This window comes from Theobroma umbraticum, unplaced genomic scaffold (assembly GCF_002168275.2).
Source record: "Theobroma umbraticum cultivar Fairchild unplaced genomic scaffold, ASM216827v3 scaffold_86.0, whole genome shotgun sequence".
NCBI lineage: Eukaryota > Viridiplantae > Streptophyta > Magnoliopsida > Malvales > Malvaceae > Theobroma > Theobroma umbraticum.
Window position 1 is genome coordinate 748414 of NW_018397263.1, and position 23368 is coordinate 771781.

At 36.2% G+C, this 23368-nt stretch overlaps 5 protein-coding genes across 6 annotated transcripts; 4 read left to right on the forward strand and 1 right to left on the reverse strand.

The window, feature by feature from the left end:
* Positions 1–1515: 1515 nt before the first annotated feature.
* On the forward strand, positions 1516–3139 carry LOC110420197 (aquaporin PIP1-2). 2 transcript variants are annotated; one of them, XM_021433419.2, is made up of 4 exons: positions 1539–2012; positions 2111–2406; positions 2515–2655; positions 2766–3139. In XM_021433419.2, the coding sequence occupies exons 1-4, from the start codon at positions 1679–1681 to the stop codon at positions 2856–2858; spliced, it is 864 nt and encodes a 287-aa protein (XP_021289094.1). In that variant the 5' UTR covers positions 1539–1678; the 3' UTR covers positions 2859–3139. The 2 variants fall into 2 exon arrangements, with proteins under 2 accessions (XP_089640462.1, XP_021289094.1); XM_089784336.1 differs by having other exon boundaries at positions 1516–2012; positions 2111–2655.
* A 5171-nt stretch (positions 3140–8310) lies between these two features.
* GPAT6 (glycerol-3-phosphate acyltransferase 6) lies at positions 8311–10707 on the forward strand. Its single transcript, XM_021433463.2, has 2 exons — positions 8311–9026; positions 9670–10707. The coding sequence occupies exons 1-2, from the start codon at positions 8403–8405 to the stop codon at positions 10555–10557; spliced, it is 1512 nt and encodes a 503-aa protein (XP_021289138.1). The 5' UTR covers positions 8311–8402; the 3' UTR covers positions 10558–10707.
* A 3207-nt stretch (positions 10708–13914) lies between these two features.
* On the forward strand, positions 13915–16846 carry LOC110420320 (26S proteasome non-ATPase regulatory subunit 7 homolog A). Its single transcript, XM_021433590.2, has 10 exons — positions 13915–14252; positions 14760–14852; positions 14970–15051; positions 15141–15237; positions 15427–15502; positions 15609–15667; positions 15811–15933; positions 16143–16200; positions 16321–16406; positions 16494–16846. Exons 1-10 carry the CDS (start codon positions 14066–14068, stop codon positions 16563–16565), a joined length of 933 nt encoding a protein of 310 aa, XP_021289265.1. The 5' UTR covers positions 13915–14065; the 3' UTR covers positions 16566–16846.
* Positions 16847–16987: 141 nt separating this feature from the next.
* Positions 16988–21265, forward strand: LOC110420319 (S-adenosyl-L-methionine-dependent methyltransferases superfamily protein). Its single transcript, XM_021433589.2, has 11 exons — positions 16988–17541; positions 17631–17724; positions 17809–17858; positions 17951–18000; positions 18292–18400; positions 18898–18958; positions 19072–19124; positions 19363–19455; positions 19635–19698; positions 20123–20230; positions 20463–21265. The coding sequence occupies exons 1-11, from the start codon at positions 17515–17517 to the stop codon at positions 20702–20704; spliced, it is 951 nt and encodes a 316-aa protein (XP_021289264.1). The 5' UTR covers positions 16988–17514; the 3' UTR covers positions 20705–21265.
* A 313-nt stretch (positions 21266–21578) lies between these two features.
* LOC110420321 (uncharacterized) lies at positions 21579–22483 on the reverse strand. Its single transcript, XM_021433591.1, has one exon. It carries the CDS (start codon positions 22172–22174, stop codon positions 21770–21772), a length of 405 nt encoding a protein of 134 aa, XP_021289266.1. The 5' UTR covers positions 22175–22483; the 3' UTR covers positions 21579–21769.
* Positions 22484–23368: the final 885 nt, after the last annotated feature.

Here is a 23368-nt window from a genome sequence, read left to right on the forward strand (position 1 = left end):
AAGAATTAATGCAAAGAATAAGCCCAACCCATTAACACCTTACCCAAGAGACAAAACCTTTGAGAACGGGTCTCTCTTGGCAAGTAGAACCCAATGCCACTGCTTTGATCACTCAGCCCTTTGGGCTAGCCTAGCCTAGGTAACGTACGTGAATTTTATACCAACTCAAGATAAGGGCGGGAAAAGTCGGTCCGCCACGATGCTGAATTTGGTGGCTAGAATTTGGTGTCTCTGATCATGTGGCTCTGATTCAATCAAAACAGCGGCAAAGCAGGGCACCCACCGACAACCTTTTTCAATCCATCATGCCCCTTTTGGAATAGGTCGGTCCTATGGCTGCAGGCTCAGGACCAGTGGAAGAAAAACAAAAAAAGGGTGAAAGCAGTTTTTTATTGCTACCATTAGGTTGGACCAAATTTGAAGACATCACCAATTATTAAGTTCTGAAACAGTGCATTTGCTTATTGTAAGTGCTTCGTAGTTGCTAAGTATATCATAAAACAAAAAGAACACCCAATCTTTGTGGCTGTGGAGTTTCATTTTGCTGATTGTTAAATCCTATTTCCTCCAAAGTTCCACCACTAACATCTTTTTTATTAAGAATGAGTTCTAGAAAGAGATGAAATCTTTATTTTTTAATATACGAACTCTATAGTTATTTGATTATATGTTTAAATTGTTCCTTAAATTTTACCCAAAATGAGTAATGGGTAATAATTTTATTATTCGAGCTTAATTATAAAATAATTTAATCTGACTTAATCAAATTAAATAATGGAAAGTATCTTTATCTCTGCTTATAGAGCCATGAAAACATTAGCTATGGTGGTGCAGTTTTTCTTTGTGTTCTTGTAGTAATCTAGTTTAAAAATTGCTGGTGAAATGAATTAGCTCTCTTATCCGTATCCATGGCAGCCCATGCTACAACGTCCATCTTCTCATTTCCTTGGACTGTGGATTATGCGGTTTGCTTCACAGAACAATTTGCTGCCATGCTATTGCTTTTCATGTACATATTTTATTAGTAACTTTATGTTTTTACATGTTTAAAGCAGTTGACAAGGAATGAATCAGTCCCAAAGTTTATCTAGTTCATTCAATAATCATCACCTAATCATGCATTTGGATTTGCTAATTAAGCAAGCAGACTTGATTACAGACAAGAAATAGTAGTAAAAATGTGCATCTCGTGTCCAACCCTGAGCACCAAAATCATTTCAGATCTTGAGTGGTTGGTTCTATCAAATTTGTCTGACAGTTCTTGGAAGAAAAGGGTTAAGACTTTTATTGAAAGTTAAGAATAAAGGCAAGGTCCACATTGAGGGAAGTGGAAATTACCCAATGAGAAAGACAAGGACATCCAAAATCTTTACACGATATCCAGCAAAGAGGCAACTTTTTTAACGTGTGGGATTATGGAGTGGTCGGTCACATGTCACCACAGTGAACAGTTTCATAGCGCCGCTCGATGAATGAGAAAACACCAAAAGAATTCAGCTTACACATCCCTCAATCTTTGTCCCAAAGTCACGCTACAAATACCCCACCCCCTCACTTCAAATCTATGCCCATGATTCGAAAGTGCATCGCTTGATCCATTTTCGAAGCCTGGAGGAATAAAAGAGTAGCATAGAGAGAAGTGAAACAACATCTTCAGTTTCTTTCACTGAGCTAGAAAATGGAAGGACAAAACGAAGATGTGAGATTGGGTGCAAATAAGTACAGGGAGAGGCAGCCTATAGGAACAGCTGCTCAAAGCCAAGATGCCAAGGACTACAATGATCCACCTTCAGCACCGATTTTTGAGCCTGGCGAGTTATCCTCGTGGTCCTTTTACAGAGCTGGCATAGCAGAATTCGTGGCCACTTTCTTGTTTCTTTACATCACAGTTTTAACTGTGATGGGAGTTGTCAAATCTTCAAGCAAGTGTTCAACTGTAGGTATTCAGGGCATTGCTTGGGCTTTTGGTGGCATGATCTTTGCTCTTGTCTACTGCACTGCTGGCATTTCAGGTACGTTGATACACATGAATTGAAAACCTTGGAAGAAAAATAGTAGTTTTCAATATGGATAAGGACTAACTGTGTTTTTATGGGGGCTGGTGGTGCAGGAGGTCACATTAACCCAGCAGTGACTTTCGGGCTGTTTTTAGCCAGGAAGTTGTCGCTAACCAGGGCGGTGTTTTACATGATAATGCAATGTCTTGGGGCGATATGTGGCGCTGCTGTTGTAAAAAGCTTCCAAAAGACCCAGTACGAAAGGCTAGGCGGTGGTGCAAACACGGTTAGCTCAGGATATAGCAAGACTAGTGGCCTTGGAGCTGAGATTGTTGGTACGTTTGTTCTCGTCTATACTGTCTTCTCTGCCACCGATGCAAAGCGCAATGCCCGAGACTCCCATGTTCCTGTAAGCAAAACTACAGTTTCTTTGGCTTTCCCTTCCAGTTCAAATTGTTGTTTCTTCATACTGATGCCATTTTATGACTTGGTTTTCATTCATTTGAATGAATATCAGATCTTGGCACCACTGCCTATTGGGTTCGCAGTGTTCCTGGTACACTTGGCAACAATTCCCATTACAGGAACAGGCATTAATCCAGCTAGGAGCCTTGGCGCAGCACTTATTTACAACAAGGAGCAAGCATGGGCCGACCATGTAAGTCTTCTCAAATTCCCCATCTTATCCTTGATTTTTACCAGTTCAAGAACCAGATATACTGTACAAGAAACCCAAATTTATCTTGTTTCAATCCTCTTTGGATGCAGTGGATATTCTGGGTAGGACCTTTCATTGGAGCAGCCCTGGCAGCTTTGTACCACCAAATAGTGATCAGGGCCATCCCTTTCAAGTCCAAATAAGCGATTGATCATGGAAAACAGTGCTTGATAAAGTGAACTATTCAGTCTTATGACGATGTATTCCTCTCCATTTTCCTTTTCTCCACCTCTGATCTTTCTGATCTTTCCATGGATGTATATGGTCAATTAAGGGTCAAAGCTGGCGCCAATCAGTAGTGATAATTCCATGCCAGTGAACTTTATCTGTCACTGGTTTTCTCGTTCAGAATGTATTGATCGGTGTCTTTCACCCACTAAAAAGTTATTTAAGTATGGAAAATTTATCAGTTTCTATTCTAAAACTGTTTGGAACAATTTACTCTATCACTCTATGTATGACTGTTATATAGGCTGAATTTCTAACAAACGTATAGGGCTGAGTTCTTGTTTCCTTTCCCAAAGCCCTAAACAAGAAAAAACAGGCAAAGGGTAATGGAGGAAAAGCAGGAATTTCATAGCAGGAGGGTAGGGAGACATAACCAAGTAGTTTGCAGCCAATAAGAAGAGACTCAAATTTTGAGTTCTCCAAGAGAGGAAGCAAAGAGGAGTTTACGTGTTTAAATTACTTGGATTAAAGATCAGATAAACATTGGATTAACCTGAATTCAGCTTTGAGACAAAGCTTCATTATCTGCTGCATTTGAATCTGTCAACTTCCGTGTATCTCGGCTAGCTGCACTTGAATCTGTCAAGATAGCTTAATTTGTGCTATTACATTCCCCTCCAAACTCACCTGCATTTGAATCCTGTTAAAGACACCAGCAGCTTTGTGTTCCTCTTCTGATCTTTGCTGCAGCAGCGTGTGCTTCTCTTCTGTGCTTTGGGATATCATATCAGACTCAGTCTCGACATCAATTGCAGCTGCACTGGAATCTGATGATGTAGTGGCCAGGTAAGTTAAGACATTTATCATGGGCACATATTGAAACATCATACATCATAATTTGCTTGTGACATGGGGTCACAAGGTGTGTTGTATCAGGCTTGTGAGATGTTGACCAAGATCCAAGAATACGTATAGAAGGGGAACATTTCACCAGCTGCAATTCTTTTTGTTTCAATCTTACAGTTAAAAAATTATGTAAAGGTCCATCACTTATAATTGTCAATATTATATAATAATTTTAATGAAATAATTAAAAAAGATGCATTCCTCGAAATCTATTATAAATCAAGGTGAATTTCAGAGTTCAAATTTTTTTTAATTTGTGCCATTTTTAACCCAAAACAATCAAAGATTATTGGGCTTTGTATGGTAACTAAGATCTCTATGACAAGCCATTGCAACATTGGGCCATGGTCAGGTTGCCTCCTTGTGGGCTGGTTTGTTGCTATTATCAAATACTCAAATTTGTTAAATATATTTTTATTGATTATGGATTTCTTAATGGTTTTCTCTCTAAGAAAAAGATTTTCTTGATAGCTAAGGGAAAATGACTGATAATCATTAATTTATTTAGAGGCCATTAGCCTTGGATTTTATATGAAATAACTTATGTAATTATCAAAACAATTAAGGGTTTGATGTGCATCCTTATATTATATTGAAATGACTACTTTCCTTTCCAATAAAGTACAAGGAAAATAACTTATCAGAAAAAGAAATGGTGTTTATTGCTATCAAATTGAATTGACTCTCTCTTTTAACAATAAACTCAAAAACAATATATAGTCAAAGGACTATTTTAAAAGTTTTGAGTAAAAATTCCCCTTTTTTTTTATCATGGAAATTTAATTTAATTATACTTAATTTTCAATTAACGTGTAATTTATGTATGAATGGATTTATGGAAGTTAATTTAAGGTTTAAATAGTTACGCATGAATGTGTAATTAGTTCCCTTGAGGAATTCGAGATTCCTGCATTTTTTTAGAAATATTATATCGTTTTAAGATTTCATTTGGTCGATACTTTTATTTTTACAAAAATATAAAAATATCAAGTAAATGAAATTTAATAAAATACAAATTTGACTTATAATTTTTTTTACTCAGTCACAAGAAGATACGAGATTAATTCAAAGTATTTTTTAAATTTTTTTATAACATTACTATTGCAAGAACATATTTGACGCGTGAAAAACAAAAAACGATTTAAAAAAAAAACTAATAAAGTGATTGTCATCACTCGTGGGTTTCAAGATGATGAGAACAAATTAATAAAACTAGAATTAGAGATAATGGGAATTACTATGGGTAACCAAGGGTTAGAACTTAGAACCAAATCGGTTGCTTTGATTATGAAATCAATTGTATTGAAAAGAAAAGGGCATTGGAAAGCCGATTAGTTAGGTAAGACCCAATGATGGAGGGGCAGGTGCCCTTAAGTAACTCCATGATATGCTCCTAATAGAGCGACATTACAACTAAAATGAGGGGTTCATTGATCCTTAGAATGTGACTCGAATGTACCTAAATGATCAAAACAGAAAGATTGGTTTAACAAAATGTCAACATTATTCATGATTATTGGATAAAGAAAATGAAAAGGGCCTTTCCTCAACTAGGCCGCTTTGTTAGTTGTGCTAAACCTTTCTATTTAGCTTTCATTCGTCGGTCTTAATTAATAATATTTTGAACCAATCGAACCCTTTACTTTTTTTAAATTCAAACATCACTTTTTCATATTAAGATTATGATCATGATTATTTAATCACATAAGACATGTTGATCAATGTCACGTTGATCGTCCTTTGTTTTTATTGTAGTACAATAAATTAATTTAGCAAAATATATATGATATATTTGAACATTTAAAAAATCTTAAATAACGCGATTATGACATTTAATAAGAAAACAAGATTGAATGTGTATAATTAATAAAAAAACAATCTCATAAGATTAATTGTAAGTTGTATGTGTATTTTTTGACCAAATTGTTTTTATTAATTAAATTTATAGTCTTCTTGTAAGTCCAAATTAATTATATTTTGAGCACATTGACCCTTTCGCTTTCTCTCTTTAAATTCAAGGAACACTTTTTCATTATAGGATTATGACCATAATTATTCAATTACATTAATATGTGTTGATCAATATCACATTGGGTCATTAGTGTTTACGTAGTACAAGATATTAATACACCAAACTAAATATATTTGATTTTGATAAATATGATGACATTTAAATAAAAAAACAAGATTGAATATATTTATGTATATATTTATTTTATTAATTAATTTTAGCCTTGATTTTTAAGTTAATCAGTTGGCTTAACCCTAACTAATCGCATGACCATGCTCTCTAAGGACAATTTCTTTGGACTTTTGAATATTATTTTGGTTTTATTTGGCTTTTGAGATTGACTCCTGCTATGTGTATGGCTGCTTTTGACCTTTATTTTGTAATTTGGTTAATATTAATTGTTCCTAAGAATAGGTATATTGAAAGAAATGGCAACACACGAAACATGCTATTACTCATTATAAATTCCTGGACAATGTTAGCTACAAAATATATACTATAATTTATCAGCCTTTTTAGATATAAAACCTTATAATCAAAAAACATACTTATGGATTAAAGAAAAGTTTTTATTTATAAGTTCAAAACTTGTCTCATCTCTTATTAATATAAAATTCATAACATATATATCACTCAATATATATATATATATATTATATAATATTATAATATTATTAAATAAAATATCTTTTAAATGTAAAAGAATTACAATGGGAATACAAATTCAACTAAATTTCAACAAGATAAAAAAAAAAGAAAGTAAAATTGAATGATTACTTCTTTTTCTTATCTAAAGGTACAGACTAGATTAATTGCATGCTAGGCATTATAATTGAGCAACAGTTATGTAATTAATATGTTTGGATATTTTTTTCCCCTTTATTCATTGCTACCTATTTTTTTTTGGGGGATAAATCTTAAAGTGCATTAAATGTTTATTTACTTCACTTTCCATGACTGTTGGGGAAACCACAGGATGATTTTTTTTAAAAAAATGTTCCAAACTTCCAATTAATTTCTCATTGATTATTACAATTAATTAATCCAATTTTCTCCAAATTGGTTCTCTGCCCTCTTGGATAGTTCATGGGGTTGCAGGAGTCGTTGGGAGCAGATTAATAAATGTAGGAAGGAAGAAAAACAAAAGCCCAACAAGTTTCCTAACCTTCAACGACAAAATCATGCTTTAATAAAAACACAAATTGCATTCCAAAAAAAAAAAATACCAATTTACTTTGGGTTTTACCCAAAACTGTGGGTTTTAATTGCTCTTAATGTAACCCCCTCTTTCTTATTAGCCAAGAGAAGGAAAAAGAGGGTGGGATTTCGGTTTATGTCAATATCAACCCATTAGAACCAATAAATTACACAAGTGTTTTCCCATGCTCAGTTGGGTAGTAACTGCAGTGATTAAGGTCAAGCAATTCTTATCAGCTCTTTAAGCATGCAGCCCATTGGAAGGAAAAAGAGGGTGGGATATCGGCTGATGTCAATCGCTACCCATTACAGGTCTTTTCCATGCTCAATTGGATAGTAATTGCATTGCGTAAGGTCAAGCAAATCTCATCGGCCCTTCAAGAAGCTACCTTCCATCTGCCTCGACTGTTGAAAAGCAGCACCCCATCCAGCTGTTTTCTTTTCCCCTAAGATCTATCGAATTCAATGTGTTACACCCAGAAATTAAACTAGCCATATCCTTTTTTTATTCTTACACTGCATATCATCAAAGCCACATGCTATTTATTGGTCACTTTCCGATCAATCCCTACCAATGCCATCCATACAAGAATTTAATGTTTCCCATATCCTTCTTTCTGCCTCTCCTCAATCAACCATGGAGTATACCAAAAACCCACACTGTAAGTAGTCAACTTCATTGCAAATCCAGAAAGATATCATAAATTGGACCAATTCAATTAGTATTAATTAATATTTAGTTTAGAGAGAGCTTAACTTTCTAACCTAAATTTGGTACACTATCACTTGACTTTGCACAAATCATTCTTGGGTTTAAGCAAATGGGGAGTTTTTTTTCCATAAACTTGTCTTTGAATCTATGAGACAGGTAAGAATAATTTGGGTTTGCTTGTTGAAGGAAGAGAAAATTTACTAGAAACCAATAGAAAATTTAGTTCCTGGAAACTATCTTTGGAAGCCAAAAGATCCTTTTCGAGCCAAGAACATACCAGGGGAGGCTTTTTTACTGATTTAATAAAGCGGCGTGGCCGGCGTCCGGGAACTAAAATGTAGGCTAATTGAATGAAAATGTAGGTGTTGGTATGGACTTCCAACTACTCGGACCCCTCTTCACAACTGCCCACAAATTTATACGTCAAAAATAAAATAAAATAAAGAAACCCAATATAGATAAGTATATGTCTTTGTATAAACGTTAATCACTTTCAAAAAATTATAATAAATTTAATCAGTAACGTTTGCTTTTTGCCCTTCTCGGCCTCATCAAGCACATGGTATTATTTGCGTGCTACATATATAGCATCATTGCCAATTGCCAATTGCCAACTGCCAATTGCCATCTCTCTCTTCATAAGTTGTACGTAAATTATAGAAAGTCTCACATCCTCCTTCCTCTCTACTTTCCATGGTCATGGGGGCTCACCGTCGTTTCGAGCCAATTTCGAAATGCAGCAACGAGGGAAGATCGAATCAGACGGTGGCTGCGGACTTGGATGGCACTCTTCTTTTGTCACGGAGTGCTTTCCCTTATTTCATGCTGGTTGCTCTGGAAGCTGGCAGCCTAGTGAGAGCACTTGTTCTCTTAGTATCGGTCCCGTTTGTGTATTTGACGTACTTGTTCATCTCTGAATCTGTGGCCATTAACACCTTCATTTTCATCACCTTTGCGGGGTTAAAAGTGAAAGACATAGAGCTCGTTTCGAGATCTGTCCTGCCCAAGTTCTATGCTGAGGATGTTCATCCTGAGAGCTGGAGGGTTTTCAGCTCCTTCGGCAAGAGGTATATTATCACCGCGAATCCTAGGATCATGGTGGAGCCGTTTGTCAAGACATTTTTAGGAGCTGACAAGGTTATTGGAACTGAGCTGGAAGTGACGAAGTCAGGCAGGGCAACTGGGTTCACCATTAAACCAGGAGTTCTCGTCGGAGAACACAAAAGGGCCGCCATCTTGAAGGAATTTGGCACGAATTTGCCAGATTTGGGTCTAGGAGACAGAGAAACTGACCACGATTTCATGTCATTATGCAAGGTGATCACTCTCACTAAACCTTTCCCTGATTACTTTTCTCTTCTAATTCTTTTCCAAATTTTTCTTTTTTACTGTCATAATTGAACTTTAAGAATTGTTTCTTAACTGCAATAAAGGGTAATACACATTCTGAACTCCCTTTTTCCCTGGCATTCTCTTTAATTATTTTGTTACACTAATCACTCGTGAAAGATTATCAAGTATAAAGGTGCATTGCATTTAATTTGCGTCACATTTTCCAGGACCATTTTCTACTCAACACCACCACTTTTTCATGCACTACCCACTCTTTGTATTTCACTCTATAGTTTCCGCATCTTGCTCCTCATGTAACAAAAGTGAGAAGGGTAAAAATTTCAACACCTCTTTGCTTCTGACCATTCATTTCTCCTGCAGCACCATCCTCGTGATGTTTTAATGTATAGTCTCCCCCTATTTTCTTTTTGGTGGTATTGTTGCCCACGTGGAGCCTACTCTTTTTTAAATGCCTTGAGAAGGAAAAATAAGTCGTACACGAAGATAACATGTTGTCATAAAGATATTGACTCTTCTCATGAATTGATCGAGTCAAATTAACTAAGTTTTCGTATTAAAATAGTAACATTTGATTCACTGATAATACGTTGATTTTTTAAATGCACAGGAAGGATACATGGTGCCAAGAAGCAAGTGCGATCCATTACCAAGGAACAAGCTTCTAAGCCCTATCATATTTCATGAAGGTCGCTTGGTCCAAAGACCTACCCCCGTGGCTGCCCTCTTGACCTTCCTATGGCTACCTATAGGCTTCATCCTCTCCCTGCTCAGGGTCTACCTCAACATCCCTTTGCCGGAGAGGATTGCTCGATACAACTACAAAATCCTAGGAATCAAACTAATTGTTAAGGGTAATCCTCCACCCGCACCTAAGAAAGGCCAAAGCGGAGTCCTCTTTGTTTGTAACCACAGAACAGTGTTAGACCCAGTTGTCACGGCTGTTGCCTTAGGCAGGAAGATTAGCTGCGTTACTTATAGCATTAGCAAATTCACAGAGATTATTTCCCCCATTAGAGCTGTTGCTTTATCCAGGGAAAGAGAGAGAGACGCGGCTAACATCAAGCGCCTCCTGGAGGAAGGTGATTTGGTAATTTGTCCCGAAGGGACTACTTGCAGAGAGCCATTTCTATTGAGATTCAGTGCACTGTTTGCTGAACTGACAGACAGGATTGTGCCGGTCGCAATCAACACGAAACAGACAGTTTTTCACGGAACAACAGTTCGGGGACACAAGCTCTTGGATCCTTACTTTGTTTTCATGAACCCAATGCCAACCTACGAGATCACCTTCCTGAACCAGCTGCCAGCTGAGCTCACTTGCAAAGGTGGAAAATCAGCCATCGAGGTTGCAAACTACATACAAAGGGTGCTGGCTGGGACACTGGGGTTCGAGTGCACTAACTTGACTAGGAAGGACAAGTATGCTATGATGGCAGGAACCGATGGTCGTGTTCCATCCAAGAAGGAAAAAGAACAGGAAAAGGAAAAAGCTTAAGGAAAAAAGGATCAGAATATTCAGAAGCAAATTAATTTATATTAATTTGTCTATTTGTTTTGCCATTATGTTGAAAACTTTGTCTTAACAAATAAAAAATTGATTGTTATCTTAATTATAAAAATAACAAATATGTATATTTTCCTATTATTTTTATACATACAAATCTGTAATGTTTTAGGGGCCAATGCCCAATGAGGCAATCACACTGGTTTCTGCTATCCTATCTGCATTTTCAGTGATCAGCATATATCCTTACCAATGGTGGTGGTGCTACCGTAGCCATACCCATGATAAATTTATGATAAGGATGACTACCTTGCTTTGTGGCCCTAAGGTTTGGTGTACTGCGACCTAGATATACCAGACATTGATTCAGACCAAGTAATGAATGCCGCATTGATTTGAGTTATAATGATCGTGTCGTGTACTTATTCTAATTTTAAAACAAATCTTAAATAAAAAAATTTAAAATCTTTCTTATAAATGGAACTGATTACAAACATTACAGTTAATATATGAATAGCTATCAATAAGTTCCTATCGAAGTAACAAATGAAGAAATGTAACCAAAAGCATGGCTTCCTATAGTTAGTTTGTGAATGGATAGAATTCAATGTAAATCGTTTCTTTTCTACTTTTAATGCACCGACCTCAAATTCTAGATAATAGATAAATTCAGTAGCTGCTTTTTGCCTTTGTTTTCCCTTTTGAGTAGGGGCAGGTTGAGATGCTTGAATAACAACCTAGTTTGCATATATAGGAATTTATTCTGACTCAATGCCAGCTTGAGGGCCAAGGAATAACGCGCAATAATTTGATGAAATTGTCCAGCTCTGTGTTCTGACCTAGCAGAGAGCTAGAGACTTAACCAGACCATTAATGTCTCCAAGGTTAGCTTACAATTTACATGGATTTTAATTGATCCATTCCCTCTTATAATCAACACCCAGAAATGAAGATATTGAAATCGGCAAATTGAAGGTCTTCCCATCTTCCATAATCTCTCCCATCGAGCGTAAGCAAATGAGCAACATGACCACTATTGAATCACTGATATGGATTCTTGGAGTTATCTGATGCGGACACAGTGAACAAGGCAATCCAGATTTGGCTTTACTTCAGAGAAGTAAAGGCAACAAATATTATAAACATTGTTCAACTGTTTTGGATTTGACTGGTCCATCCTGGCAAAGGGGACCAATTCCCATCGTCCTCCATTGAACAGATCTTGTTGGGCTGTAACTATCCGGGTTTAAGTTCTGCTAGTCTAATAACTTTTTGATTCTAACCATGTGATTCCTAACAATTCAAACTCAAACTACTGGTAGTGATAATTTAGATCTTTTATATAAATTTTAACAATCTCGTTTACATTTAATGCAAAATAAAATATCACAATCTTACTTAAATCATATATCACAATCATAATCAAAACCGACTCCAATCCCTGCATCATAAATCAATTTAGACTTTTGAGTATTTTTCCTTCTTTTTATATATTTTTCTGTGCACTGATAATGCAAGTGGGCATGGCAGAAAATTATTGAAACTTTGCTACACTACTCTGACGTTGCTCACGACCCGGCAGTGTGATGTTAGCCACAACTGTCAGGCAGCCTCACAGCTGCAGCCAGCTGTTGAACTTCGGTATGTTTAATGCCAGGAACTGAACATTTATTACATTGCTGCTAAAGATGAGTTGCTTCATACTCTTTACAGAGATCCACCTTATTAAAACTCTGATGGCCAATTTGTTACCAATACTATAGATAGTTTCTGCTTTGCTTGCATCTACTGCCAAACTCCAAGATGAAATGATCTGGCTTCAACCCATATCTGCCAGAGAGTGTTCTTTAGAACTTCAGCTTTGCCAAAACAGAAGAGGAAATGGAGGAAAATTCCATCTTCCAAGAATCCAACTACTTCACCATTAGGCTATTAACAACAAGTTGGGATCTTTGGACCCACGTTGGTCAGTTGACACCTAAAACTGAACTGGATTCCGTTCATCCAAATTAAAGCAACAAATGAAAGCCATTGGCCATTGCATTTGTACAGTAGGGGATGAGGTGGGGGAGGGGACCCGTTGCATTTTCTCTGTTCATATGCTTCGTAAATGGAAGAGGTCCAGCCAGGAAGCAGTCAAGGTATGTTCACTGCGACAGAGAAGGCCCATTCTGAGACCTGTTTAATGTCATGTTACCATTCATCAAGGGATTGGAGGTACAAAGATTAGCACAAAATGTTAAAGAAAATGGAGTCCATCCCATGGCATTGACATGGCTTAGTTAAAAGTGTACTTAGCATTAATCGATGTAAATCAAAATAATTGATCAAAATCGATTGAATTTGATTCGATTTTCGGGTATTTTTTAAATATATATACACGATTAAACTAAAGATATTTAGATTTTATTAATGAATTATTATTGAAATATTAAAAAAAGTATTTTAAATATATTTTACATATATAATATTTTTTGAAAAACTATATAAATATTATTAATCAACCCATCAAGATAAGTCAATTTCAAGTATTTTCGATTATAAAATATAATTCCATTGATTTCGATTAATTTTATAAAAATTAAATTAATTGAATATTTTAAAATATAAAATCAAACTTATCAAATAGATCAAATATTTTTCCTCAAAGGCGACATTTAAACAGAAAACATGGGCAATGGTTAGCCTCTTACAGGAGGCCCATGCCTGACAAGCCCAAAGCCAATCTATTGATAATTTAAAACCCAATGTTTGGGTCGATTCTCCAATGTCCTGACCAAGGCAGGATCAAGCCGTGAGCCCATAAGTTTATTCCTATGGTAATCTTACATGTAAACTTTTGCATCATAAATCTCATAAAATTGATTACCAATACAATTTTATTACAGAAAAAATATTCTAGCAAGGTTAGTTATAGCAAATTATTATAGCAAGAAGACATAAGATCATAAAAATTAAATCTTAATTAAATTGTATTATCAAAAAAATATTTAAAAATTAAAAATTGATTAAAATATCTTAATTTGTTCGAGGATCCGGCTAGTAGCAACCTTAGGAAATTTTGAACGCTAACACACACATCAAAACTCATTATTTAGGCAAAAATTTAGTTGCTACAAATTGAAAACAAAACCAATTACGCATGCTCACTAATTTAATATATTCTTTAACTTTAAAATGACATAAAGTATAATGAAATTATCTTATAACAAATAAATTGGATAACTGTTAAATCCTATAATAATTTGTTTTTCTTTTTTTAAAAATTTCTCACTTTAATATTTTTGGAAATGAACATTTTAGATGCCACGTGGAAAATATTCGCGTTAGGTTGGTTTTCCCTTGCGGCAAGAAATACTCTGGGTAGAGACGAAGAGAGGGAAAGCAGGCTAGCTAGCAAGCGAGGAAAAAAGGCTCAGACTTTCCGTAGAGAGAAATCGCAGAGTAAGAAGAAAAAAGAAATCGGAAAAGGGGAAGGGAAAAAGAGTTAAAATTCGAAATGGATGTGATAAAAACTCAGCAAATATCGTCTCGGCCGATAGAGAAGGTGATAGTCCACCCTTTGGTTCTTCTCAGCATCGTCGACAACTACAATCGCGTCGCTAAAGACACGCGCAAGCGCGTCGTCGGAGTCCTGCTCGGAACCTCCTTCAAGGGCACCGTTGACGTCACCAACAGCTACGCAGGTTCCCGCCTCTACCCCTTTAACCCCTTTGTTCTTCTTGTGCTACCCCCACTGTGTTTCTGTTTTGGATTTCTGGGAATTTCGTTCTAGATCTGATTTGTTTGGATTGCTTTGATTATGCTGTTCAGAGGAATCTTTATGTTCTTATCTTTGCTGGGTCGCTGATTGATTTGAAGTTCGAATTGAAATCTTAGTTGTTTTAATTTAGGTTTTTGAGTCTGAGTTTTGGGTGTTAGGGTTTTTAGCGGAAAGTGTTTGAGTTTGAATTGAGGCAGTTTGTTGGATTGCTTGAACGAAAGTCTCCTCTTTGTTTTCCTGAATTTCTGGAAATGAGCACAAAGAAATGTATGTTATTGAAGTAGGTGGCATTAAAGAAGTATTTGATAAAATGCGGTGACCCATTTCCATTGCATTGATATTGTAGTTTCTTGTAATTGAGTTTTTATTAACCCTTAATTCACCATTATTACTATAATCATGTCTAAATGATAGAATGCTGAATTTTCAGTGCCTTTTGAGGAAGATGAGAAGGACCCGAATATATGGTTCCTTGACCACAACTACCATGAATCAATGTTTTCGATGTTCAAAAGGATTAATGGTAATTCCTTTCTCAACTTTCAGTTAACAATGTAGCTAAGTTTAGTTTATATATTCTGTCTCCTTTCTTGTTTTAGTTTTTATCTCTGGATATGTGAACCTGTGATAACTGTTGCAGCTAAGGAGCATGTTGTTGGTTGGTATAGTACTGGCCCAAAATTACGGGAAAATGATCTAGACATTCACAGATTATTCCACAAGTAAGATTCTATTGGTTGTCGTTTTTTGTACAATTTTTAACTTCATTTGTGGAGTTCATTCTTTTGATCAAGCTCTTTTCGTGTTGTAGCTATGTCCCAAATCCTGTCTTGGTCATTATTGATGTCCAACCTAAGGAGTTGGGGATACCAACCAAGGCCTACTATGATGTTGAAGAAGTTAAGGAGGTAAGAACAATTTTGGGACACATCTTTTTTACTTTTGTGGGATGGAGAGACAGGCTTAACTGTTGAGGAAGACAGGTAGTCCTTTGGCTGTTAAGTGGGAAAGCAAGTAACAATAATTTTTTTCTAGAAACGGCCACCTTTTGTTCGTACTTGGTGGGCCTTTGAACTAATATGACTGTAATGTTGCAGAATGCTACTCAAAAGAGCCAAAAGGTTTTTGTTCATGTTCCTTCTGAAATTGCTGCTCATGAAGTTGAGGAGATTGGTATGTCATTAGATGAAATTGGGTTATCTTCTCAGAAATGCTAGTTGGCTGGATTTATTGACCATTAATTTTGTTATCAATATTACTCCCTTTTGCCCACCAACAGGAGTGGAACACTTGCTCAGAGATGTAAAGGATACTACCATTAGTACGCTTGCAACTGAGGTTTCTTTTCTTTCTTCGTAATTGTTTTTTTGTTAATTCTAATTGATATGATAATTAAAGCTTCTAGTTTCATGGATAGTTGAAACTTTATTTGAACAATAACAAAGGGAGTGCATTTATACACCTTTTGGTCTTATGCACAGGTCACTGGAAAGCTCACAGCTTTGAAAGGTTTGGATGCAAGGTTACGAGAGATACGTGCTTATCTTGATCTTGTTATTGATGAGAAACTACCTCTGAATCATGAAATACTTTACCATTTACAGGTAAACTAACTTGTGAAAGATGAAAACAAAGTTAAAAGACATTTTGCAGTTATGAACTTTAGGTCTCTAATACTTGACAGCATAAATTCATCCCTTGGACATTGCTTACTTGATTAAATCTTATCTAGAACGAAGACTAGGGCATATAACTATGAACCTATGTTGGTTAACATCTGCCTTACTATTGTTCTACTATGTTAAAACTGCAGGATGTGTTCAACTTGCTGCCAAATCTAAATGTAAATGAATTAATCAAGGCTTTTGCAGGTAATACAAAACCCCTTGTATGCCAAAAATTGCCGAAAATGCTCATCTTCTTTTGGATTAGATAGGGATATGTGTTAACTTTTGAAGTTCGTCAACCCATATTCTCTGCTTTTTGTGCAGTAAAAACAAATGATATGATGTTGGTTATATATCTGTCATCTCTCATTCGAAGTGTTATTGCGCTCCATAACTTGATCAATAACAAGGTGAGTAGCTCTCCCGATTCCCCTGTTATGTTTAAACCACTCTGAAGCACGTGAAGTGTGTTTTGACCGGCACAACTTGGTTTTCAGATGCTAAACAAAGAACATGAGAAAGCTGAGGATGCTAAGCCAGCACCCGTCCCAGCTGCCGGTTCAAGCTGAGTTATCATCTGCATTGCTTGGAGTTCCGCTCATGACAAAAGCTTGCGCAAATGGTGGTAGTACCTTTTATAGGATCTGCATTCTTGAGATTTTGTATTCTTCACATTGCAATCAGAGATCACCAGGCTCTAAACTTGAGATTTTTCACTCTTCGATCTTGTTGTTTTTCATACAACTATAGACTAGTAAAATGAAGTGCTTCCATTTGTGTCATATATTATGTTGGATTAACCATTTGAGCTTTTGATACAGCTTATGCAGCTATATTTTTTGTTCTGCCATGATTTTGAGTAGTCTTTGTTTGCATTTTTTTTGCTTATGCAGCTGTATTTTTTGTTCTGCCATGATATTGAGTAGTCTTTGTTTGTATTTTTTTCTTTATCATTTCGATAAAATAGAACCTGTGATACATGCCTGCCATTCAAGAAGTTAGATCGAAATGGTAATCTCCTCAATGGGGCTGCGTTGCAATGAATGTGGCGTTTTCCAGGGAGGTTTGGTATCCTCAGATTGTTTCTAATTCCACAGATATTTGCTGCTGATCGGACATAATCGGCATTAAAAGAAAACCGATACTCTTAAAAGTTTCCTAACTGGAACGGAAAATGAAACAAAAATGAATAAAAGATGCGTAAATATAAATCCATACTTTAACTTGATTTTATTATCCAAGCGGTAAATATCATTTATGTTTTCGTGATTTTCGCGACATGTAATTTTTACTTTAACTTAGTACCTGTACTTCTTGGTTGTCCAAACAAGTCCATTCCCTATTCCAGACCGGTTTCTGGCCCAACCCAAAAGAATACATGGAAATATTGGATCCCTAAGATACCCCTAATTTTATCTTTAATTACTATGTAGCCCAGAGTCCCCCTCGACCGGAGGGTTTTAGAATTTAGCAAGTCCCTGTTGTTTCAGGAAAATTAGTCAGCAAACTGTTGAAGCTATGGGCAAAGCTTCCAGGGATAAAAGGGTGAGTTTTTTTTTTTTTTTAAAGTAAAAAAGTTCTTTAATGGGATATTGGATGATTTTGCAACAAAAGGTAAGCTGCTTGATTTGCAGGATATTTACTATCGGAAAGCAAAAGAAGAAGGCTGGCGTGCTCGAAGTGCCTTCAAGCTTCTTCAGATAGACGAAGAATTCAACATTTTTGAAGGTCAAATTCTTGAAAAATTATATTCTAAATGCCTTAAAATGATTGTATTCAATTTGGGTTGATTATGATTTGATTGATATATAGGAGTAAAGCGCGTGGTGGATTTGTGTGCTGCCCCCGGTAGCTGGAGTCAGGTTTGTTACTCATTCAGTGATATAGCTGATACCCCAATTCGCCACCTTAACTAGTTTTGCCTTATTATTCTAGCTTGCTGATAATGCGACAGGTCTTGAGTCGGACATTATATCTTCCTGCGAAGCAGTCCCCTGACTCAAAGTAAGTTCCTTTTTTTCTGATTCAAAGAGTATAGGATTATAAAAGAAAATGTCACATGCTGATTCATGTGGTCGAAGTTTATTTCTTTGCCTAAAGACGCATGCCAATGTATATACTTTGTAGTTTGGTCTTGCCTGCTCATTGTTTCTTCTTCAGAAGTATAATTTTCTGCTACCATTTTTTCTTTTTTGGTTTTTATGGTTGTTTTTAATAGTTTTTGTACATGAGATGGTGATCTTTATGCATACTACCTTCCATTGTGACCATAGAAACCTTTGTCATTACTTGCAGGGATGGTGATCTTCCTCTTATTGTTGCCATTGATTTGCAGCCAATGGCTCCAATTGAAGGTGTAATTCAAGTGCAGGGTGATATAACTAATGCCCGAACTGCTGAAGTGGTGAGGATACTTTTTTTTTTTTCTTTCCTTGAAATCTTTGTCATGTGTCTTTCAATTTGTTATGCGAAGAAATTTGCCATTCTTGTATCTTTTTTGGATGATAGCATGTTAGGAAGTTGCCTGAATGCCCAAGCACTTCGGGACAGAGAACCAAGTATTATGGGCAAGGGTTTCTTTATATTAGTTGATAGCTATTTTGCATCTTGTTTGGATGTTGCATCTGAATCATTGGCTTACTAATATAAGTCTGATATTTTGATGACAATTACATGGCAAATGTCAACTTGGATCCACTTTTATAATCTATGATGACTCAATACTCACAGTGCTTGTGCATTATCACCATGGTGGGGTTGGAAAATATGGATGGTGCATATTTTTGATTGCCTTGTTTGGAGTCTGTTTCATGCTACTCAAGGTTTAATTTGCTTGACCTTATGTTGTTTGTTGAACGTGTATATATTCCATCATGTGTTATTCATTTGTGTCATTTGCAGGTAATTAGACATTTTGATGGCTGCAAGGCTGATCTTGTTGTGTGTGATGGTGCTCCTGATGGTAAAACAAAAGTTCTGGTTTTTTACTTCTCAGCCTATGTCTATAGGATTGTAGTTGTTTCAGTTTTGACCCTTAAGCTTTTTAAAATTGCTTTATTCCCTCTGGACTTGCAGTTACTGGTCTTCATGACATGGATGAATTTGTTCAGTCCCAACTCATACTTGCTGTAAGCGTTCCGATTCCTCTAATATTAGCCTGTGTCTCTAACTAGAAACTCAGAATTTGTGAATTATTTTTGGATTGTGTGATGGGCATGGATGTCATAACGCCTCATCATATAGTTTTTCCTATCAAGATCCTGCCATTGATAGAGCTTAAATATCATAATTCTTCTGTATTTTATATCTTATACTTTCTTTCTTTTCCCCAAATTTGCCAATTTATGATTTTGCATATTCATGCAGGGTTTAACGATTGTTACTCACGTACTTAAACAAGGTGGAAAATTTATTGCAAAAATATTTCGTGGAAAAGACACTAGTCTTCTGTATTGCCAGGTAAATTGAATTCTAAAAACTCTCAACTTAGTACATAAGTTTGTGAGATATAATTATATTGCTTATCATACATAAGCTTGTGAGATATAATTATACAGCTTATTACAACAATCAATTCCTTAAATGGATAAATTTTCTTTCAGTATACATTCATTTTCAACTTTGCTTCTTTCTTGCAGCTGAAATTATTTTTCCCTGTAGTGACTTTTGCAAAACCAAAAAGCAGCAGAAACTCCAGCATAGGTAAGAGTAACATGTATAAACACATGTGGACTTGTCCTTGGCAGCTCACTTGGTTTATCCTCTTTGTTTCCTAAGAACATATGTATACTTTTGGGTCTTATTTTCCTTAGAGTCTACCAACAGTTTCTTTTCCCTACTTTGTTAAAGTTGTTTGTAATAGCAACATAATATTTTCTCCTTTCAGTTAACCTGAGACATTTCTCATTCATTGCAATAGAAACCTGTGGAATGATCTATGTTGACTTACATAAACGGCAGAATTTATAGATTATAAGTTATGCCCCGTTCTTACCCTCTTTTATTTCCCCCTCTTTGGATTCATCACTTCACAGCAATTTCTAAACAAATTGACAATAAGTAGAAAGTGGTTTCACTGTGTTTGTCATAGTGTGCGGCTGACACTTAAGTCTTATTTGTTATACAGAGGCATTTGCAGTTTGTGAGAATTATTCCCCTCCTGAAGGATTTAATCCAAAAGACTTACATCGCCTCCTGGAGAAGGTGGGCAGTCCCTCAGGTGTAGATGATCTAGGTAAGTGATATCTAAAAGGATTTTGTTATTTATTTATTTTTGCACAAGAAAAAGCATTTGACTCAAATTTGCATTTTATGCTGACATATTATCTGGTAGGACATCATTGTTGGAAAAGAGTCCTCTTTCCCGCTTGTTTGAAATTCATAGTTGTTCAAATTTTGTGATACTTGGGATAGTTCTTTTCGTTAATAAAATATTCATATTTTTGTTTCACTTATTCATATGGCAGATTGCAGTAGTGGATGGTTAGAAGGGCCAAATAAGGTTTATATCCCATTTTTAGCTTGTGGGGACCTAAGTGGGTATGACTCTGACCGTTCATACCCACTACCGAAAGTTGCTGACGGAACTTACCAGAGCTTGGATCCCGTCCAGCCACCTATTGCCCCTCCCTATAAGAGAGCTCTTGAAATGAAGAAAGCTTCCAGTCAAGGTATCCGAGACCTTGAAAAGCTTTCTTTGGATTCTTGATCAAAGCCGAATAAGGTTTATATCCCATTTTTAGCTTGCGGAGACCTAAGTACCGAAAGTTGCTGACGGAACTTACCAGGGCTTGGATCCCGTCCAGCCACCTATGGCCCATCCCTATAAGAGAGCTCTTGAATGAAGGAAGCTTCCAGTCTATGTATCCGAGACCTTGAAAAGCTTTCTTCGGATTCTTGATCAAACTGTAACTTGCATTAACTAGATGGACATATATTAAGAAATGGATAAATCATTGCAGTATCAAGTTATTAATGGAGGAGGGACAATGATTACTGTTCTTGTTCTACACATTATATTCTCTCTCTTTATTTTTTCCAAGAAAACAAAGTGGAGTGCTCTCTATCTCATAATGGGCTGTCTGTCCCTCGAACTATCAGCCATCCTAATCCTTCCGTGGCATCTTGTTCCAAACAATGATCATTGTAGTTTGTAAAAGTAGAATTATGATTCAAAGTTAAGATTCCTGTTCAAATTCTGTAAGAATTCTTCATTTTATGATACTCTGCTAGCATTTAGAACTATTTAAGAACCAGATACATAAATCTTGTGTGAATGATATGAACCGTAATCTGCAGCAAATTGGTCTGGGAAACTTGTATCATTCAGATTCAAAGAACTAAAATAAATGAGAAACCAAGTGGGATGCCCTGCTGAGCTTTCAGCTGTGGGCCTGACAGTGACTTTTCCTTTGAATATTTGTTCAGGCTCAACCGTCCACGGTGGCCCTGCCATAGATTTCTCCATCAATCACCTCCTACTTGTCTGGTGAATTTGAGACCAGGACATGGTATAGAATTATATTGCATAAAGTTGGTCTGGTGGATCTTTAATTTCTCTCAGAAGTTAATGTAATGTAATTCTCCATGATTTGAGATTTAAACTGATCAATCAAGTAATCATAAGTACAAAACCAGGATGAAGATTCAATTGCTTTCTAGTGTATTTTCTACATCTAACACTGGAAATTAAATGATCAATGAATTATATAGAATCCCTTTTTTTTCCCTTTCATTTACATAATTTTTCTTTTCCCCAAGTAACTGCAGTTCCCTAGCAAGAACATGTAGAAACCGAGTTTGATCTGGACAAAGATGAAGAAGAATTCAAGAACTCGATGCAATCTTCTATAGCTTCAGCACGATGAGAGTCAATAGATTCTGCAAGGGATCGTGACCTGGCCAGGTTGGAAGAAGAAGAAGAAACCTTATGGGAATTAGAGTTCCTTCCCATGGATACAAAACGCAAAGCTCTTGCAACCTTAGCTCCGAGACGCCTCAGCAATCTTGCTGGTGAAAACCTTGAGCTTCTCACAAGCCTAAACGTAAAAATCCCAGCAACGACCCTCCTTCTTTTACCTCTTGTTCTGCAGGTACTGCCCCCATGTTTCAGTAAGATCGTCGGCCTTTCATTGACGTCCGGACTGAAACTCACTCTTTTGCTCGTTCTTCTCGACATTCCTAGACTTGGGATAAGGAGACAACTTCCCGATGGACGAGAAATGGATCAGAAAGAGAGAAAAGGAGAGGTTTGGTATGTGAACAAGGAAGAAGGGGGCAGTTGGTAAGGTTTTAGGGGGTATTTATTGATGAATTATTGTGACTAAAGTGAAACCTGAAAAGGAAAAAGACGATACTGAAACAAGGGAGAGAGGATAGGATTTCTCTCATTGAAATGAGTAAATTTGGCTGGAGAATTGATTTTCTGAGTTGAGCGTATTCTTAATTTGTTCAAAGATGTTGACTCCTGACCCTAATCCTCAAACGCTTTTGCTCACCAATGCCCCTTTTCCACAGATTCTTTTTCAATTATCACATATATATACGTGCATGAGCCATGCATTTGGCGTATTTCAATGTATAATTGCTGTTTATTTTCACTAATTATTGAACCCAAAAGTCTATAATTGGTTCATAATTCATTGACTCTAATTTTAAGATTGATCAAATCGTTCATCACATGGTCAGTAAATTTCTTATATTAACATTACTATTATTATTAAGTTATTTCATTTTGCTGTTAGGGTTTAAAGTTTTGAAATTAAGATTCAAAATTTTGAATACTGAGGCCTCAAAAAGGGAACAGAAGAAGGATAATATTTTGCTGATTTAAAAGAAACTACAAATTGTATTAGAGTAATTAAACCTGAAATCAAGCAACATAGGCAAAAGTGGGTCTACTTATTTAATGTGGGGTTTAGTACAAATACTAGTTAAAGAAAATAACAATAAGAACGTTAGGTGCAAACGAGAATTTGAACCTAGGAAAACGAAAGCCATGAGGAAGCAAAAATGAAAAGGATGGGTTTTGCAAGGGTTGGTCAAAAATAAAGGGGAAGAGTGAGCAGCAGCAGGCAAAGGGAACACAAAGAGACAAGCACTTGATACTCTTCTTATCAGCGTTGCTTTTGAGGTGCCTGTTAGGCCCTACCTTTTTTCTCTTTTGTTGGCCATCTCTTGGTTCTGTTCCTGGCAATAGAATTGTGTGGTGATGGCCCATTCATTTGAACATATTACAGGTAAAGAGAGAGAGGGAATCTATTTGAATAGGGGAGGTGTGGGCTTTGGCGTGAATATGAGGGAAACCACGCCTTTTGTTTTTTTGGTCTTCCCCTTTCTTTACCACTTTGACAGAAGGAAAATTGCTGTTGAA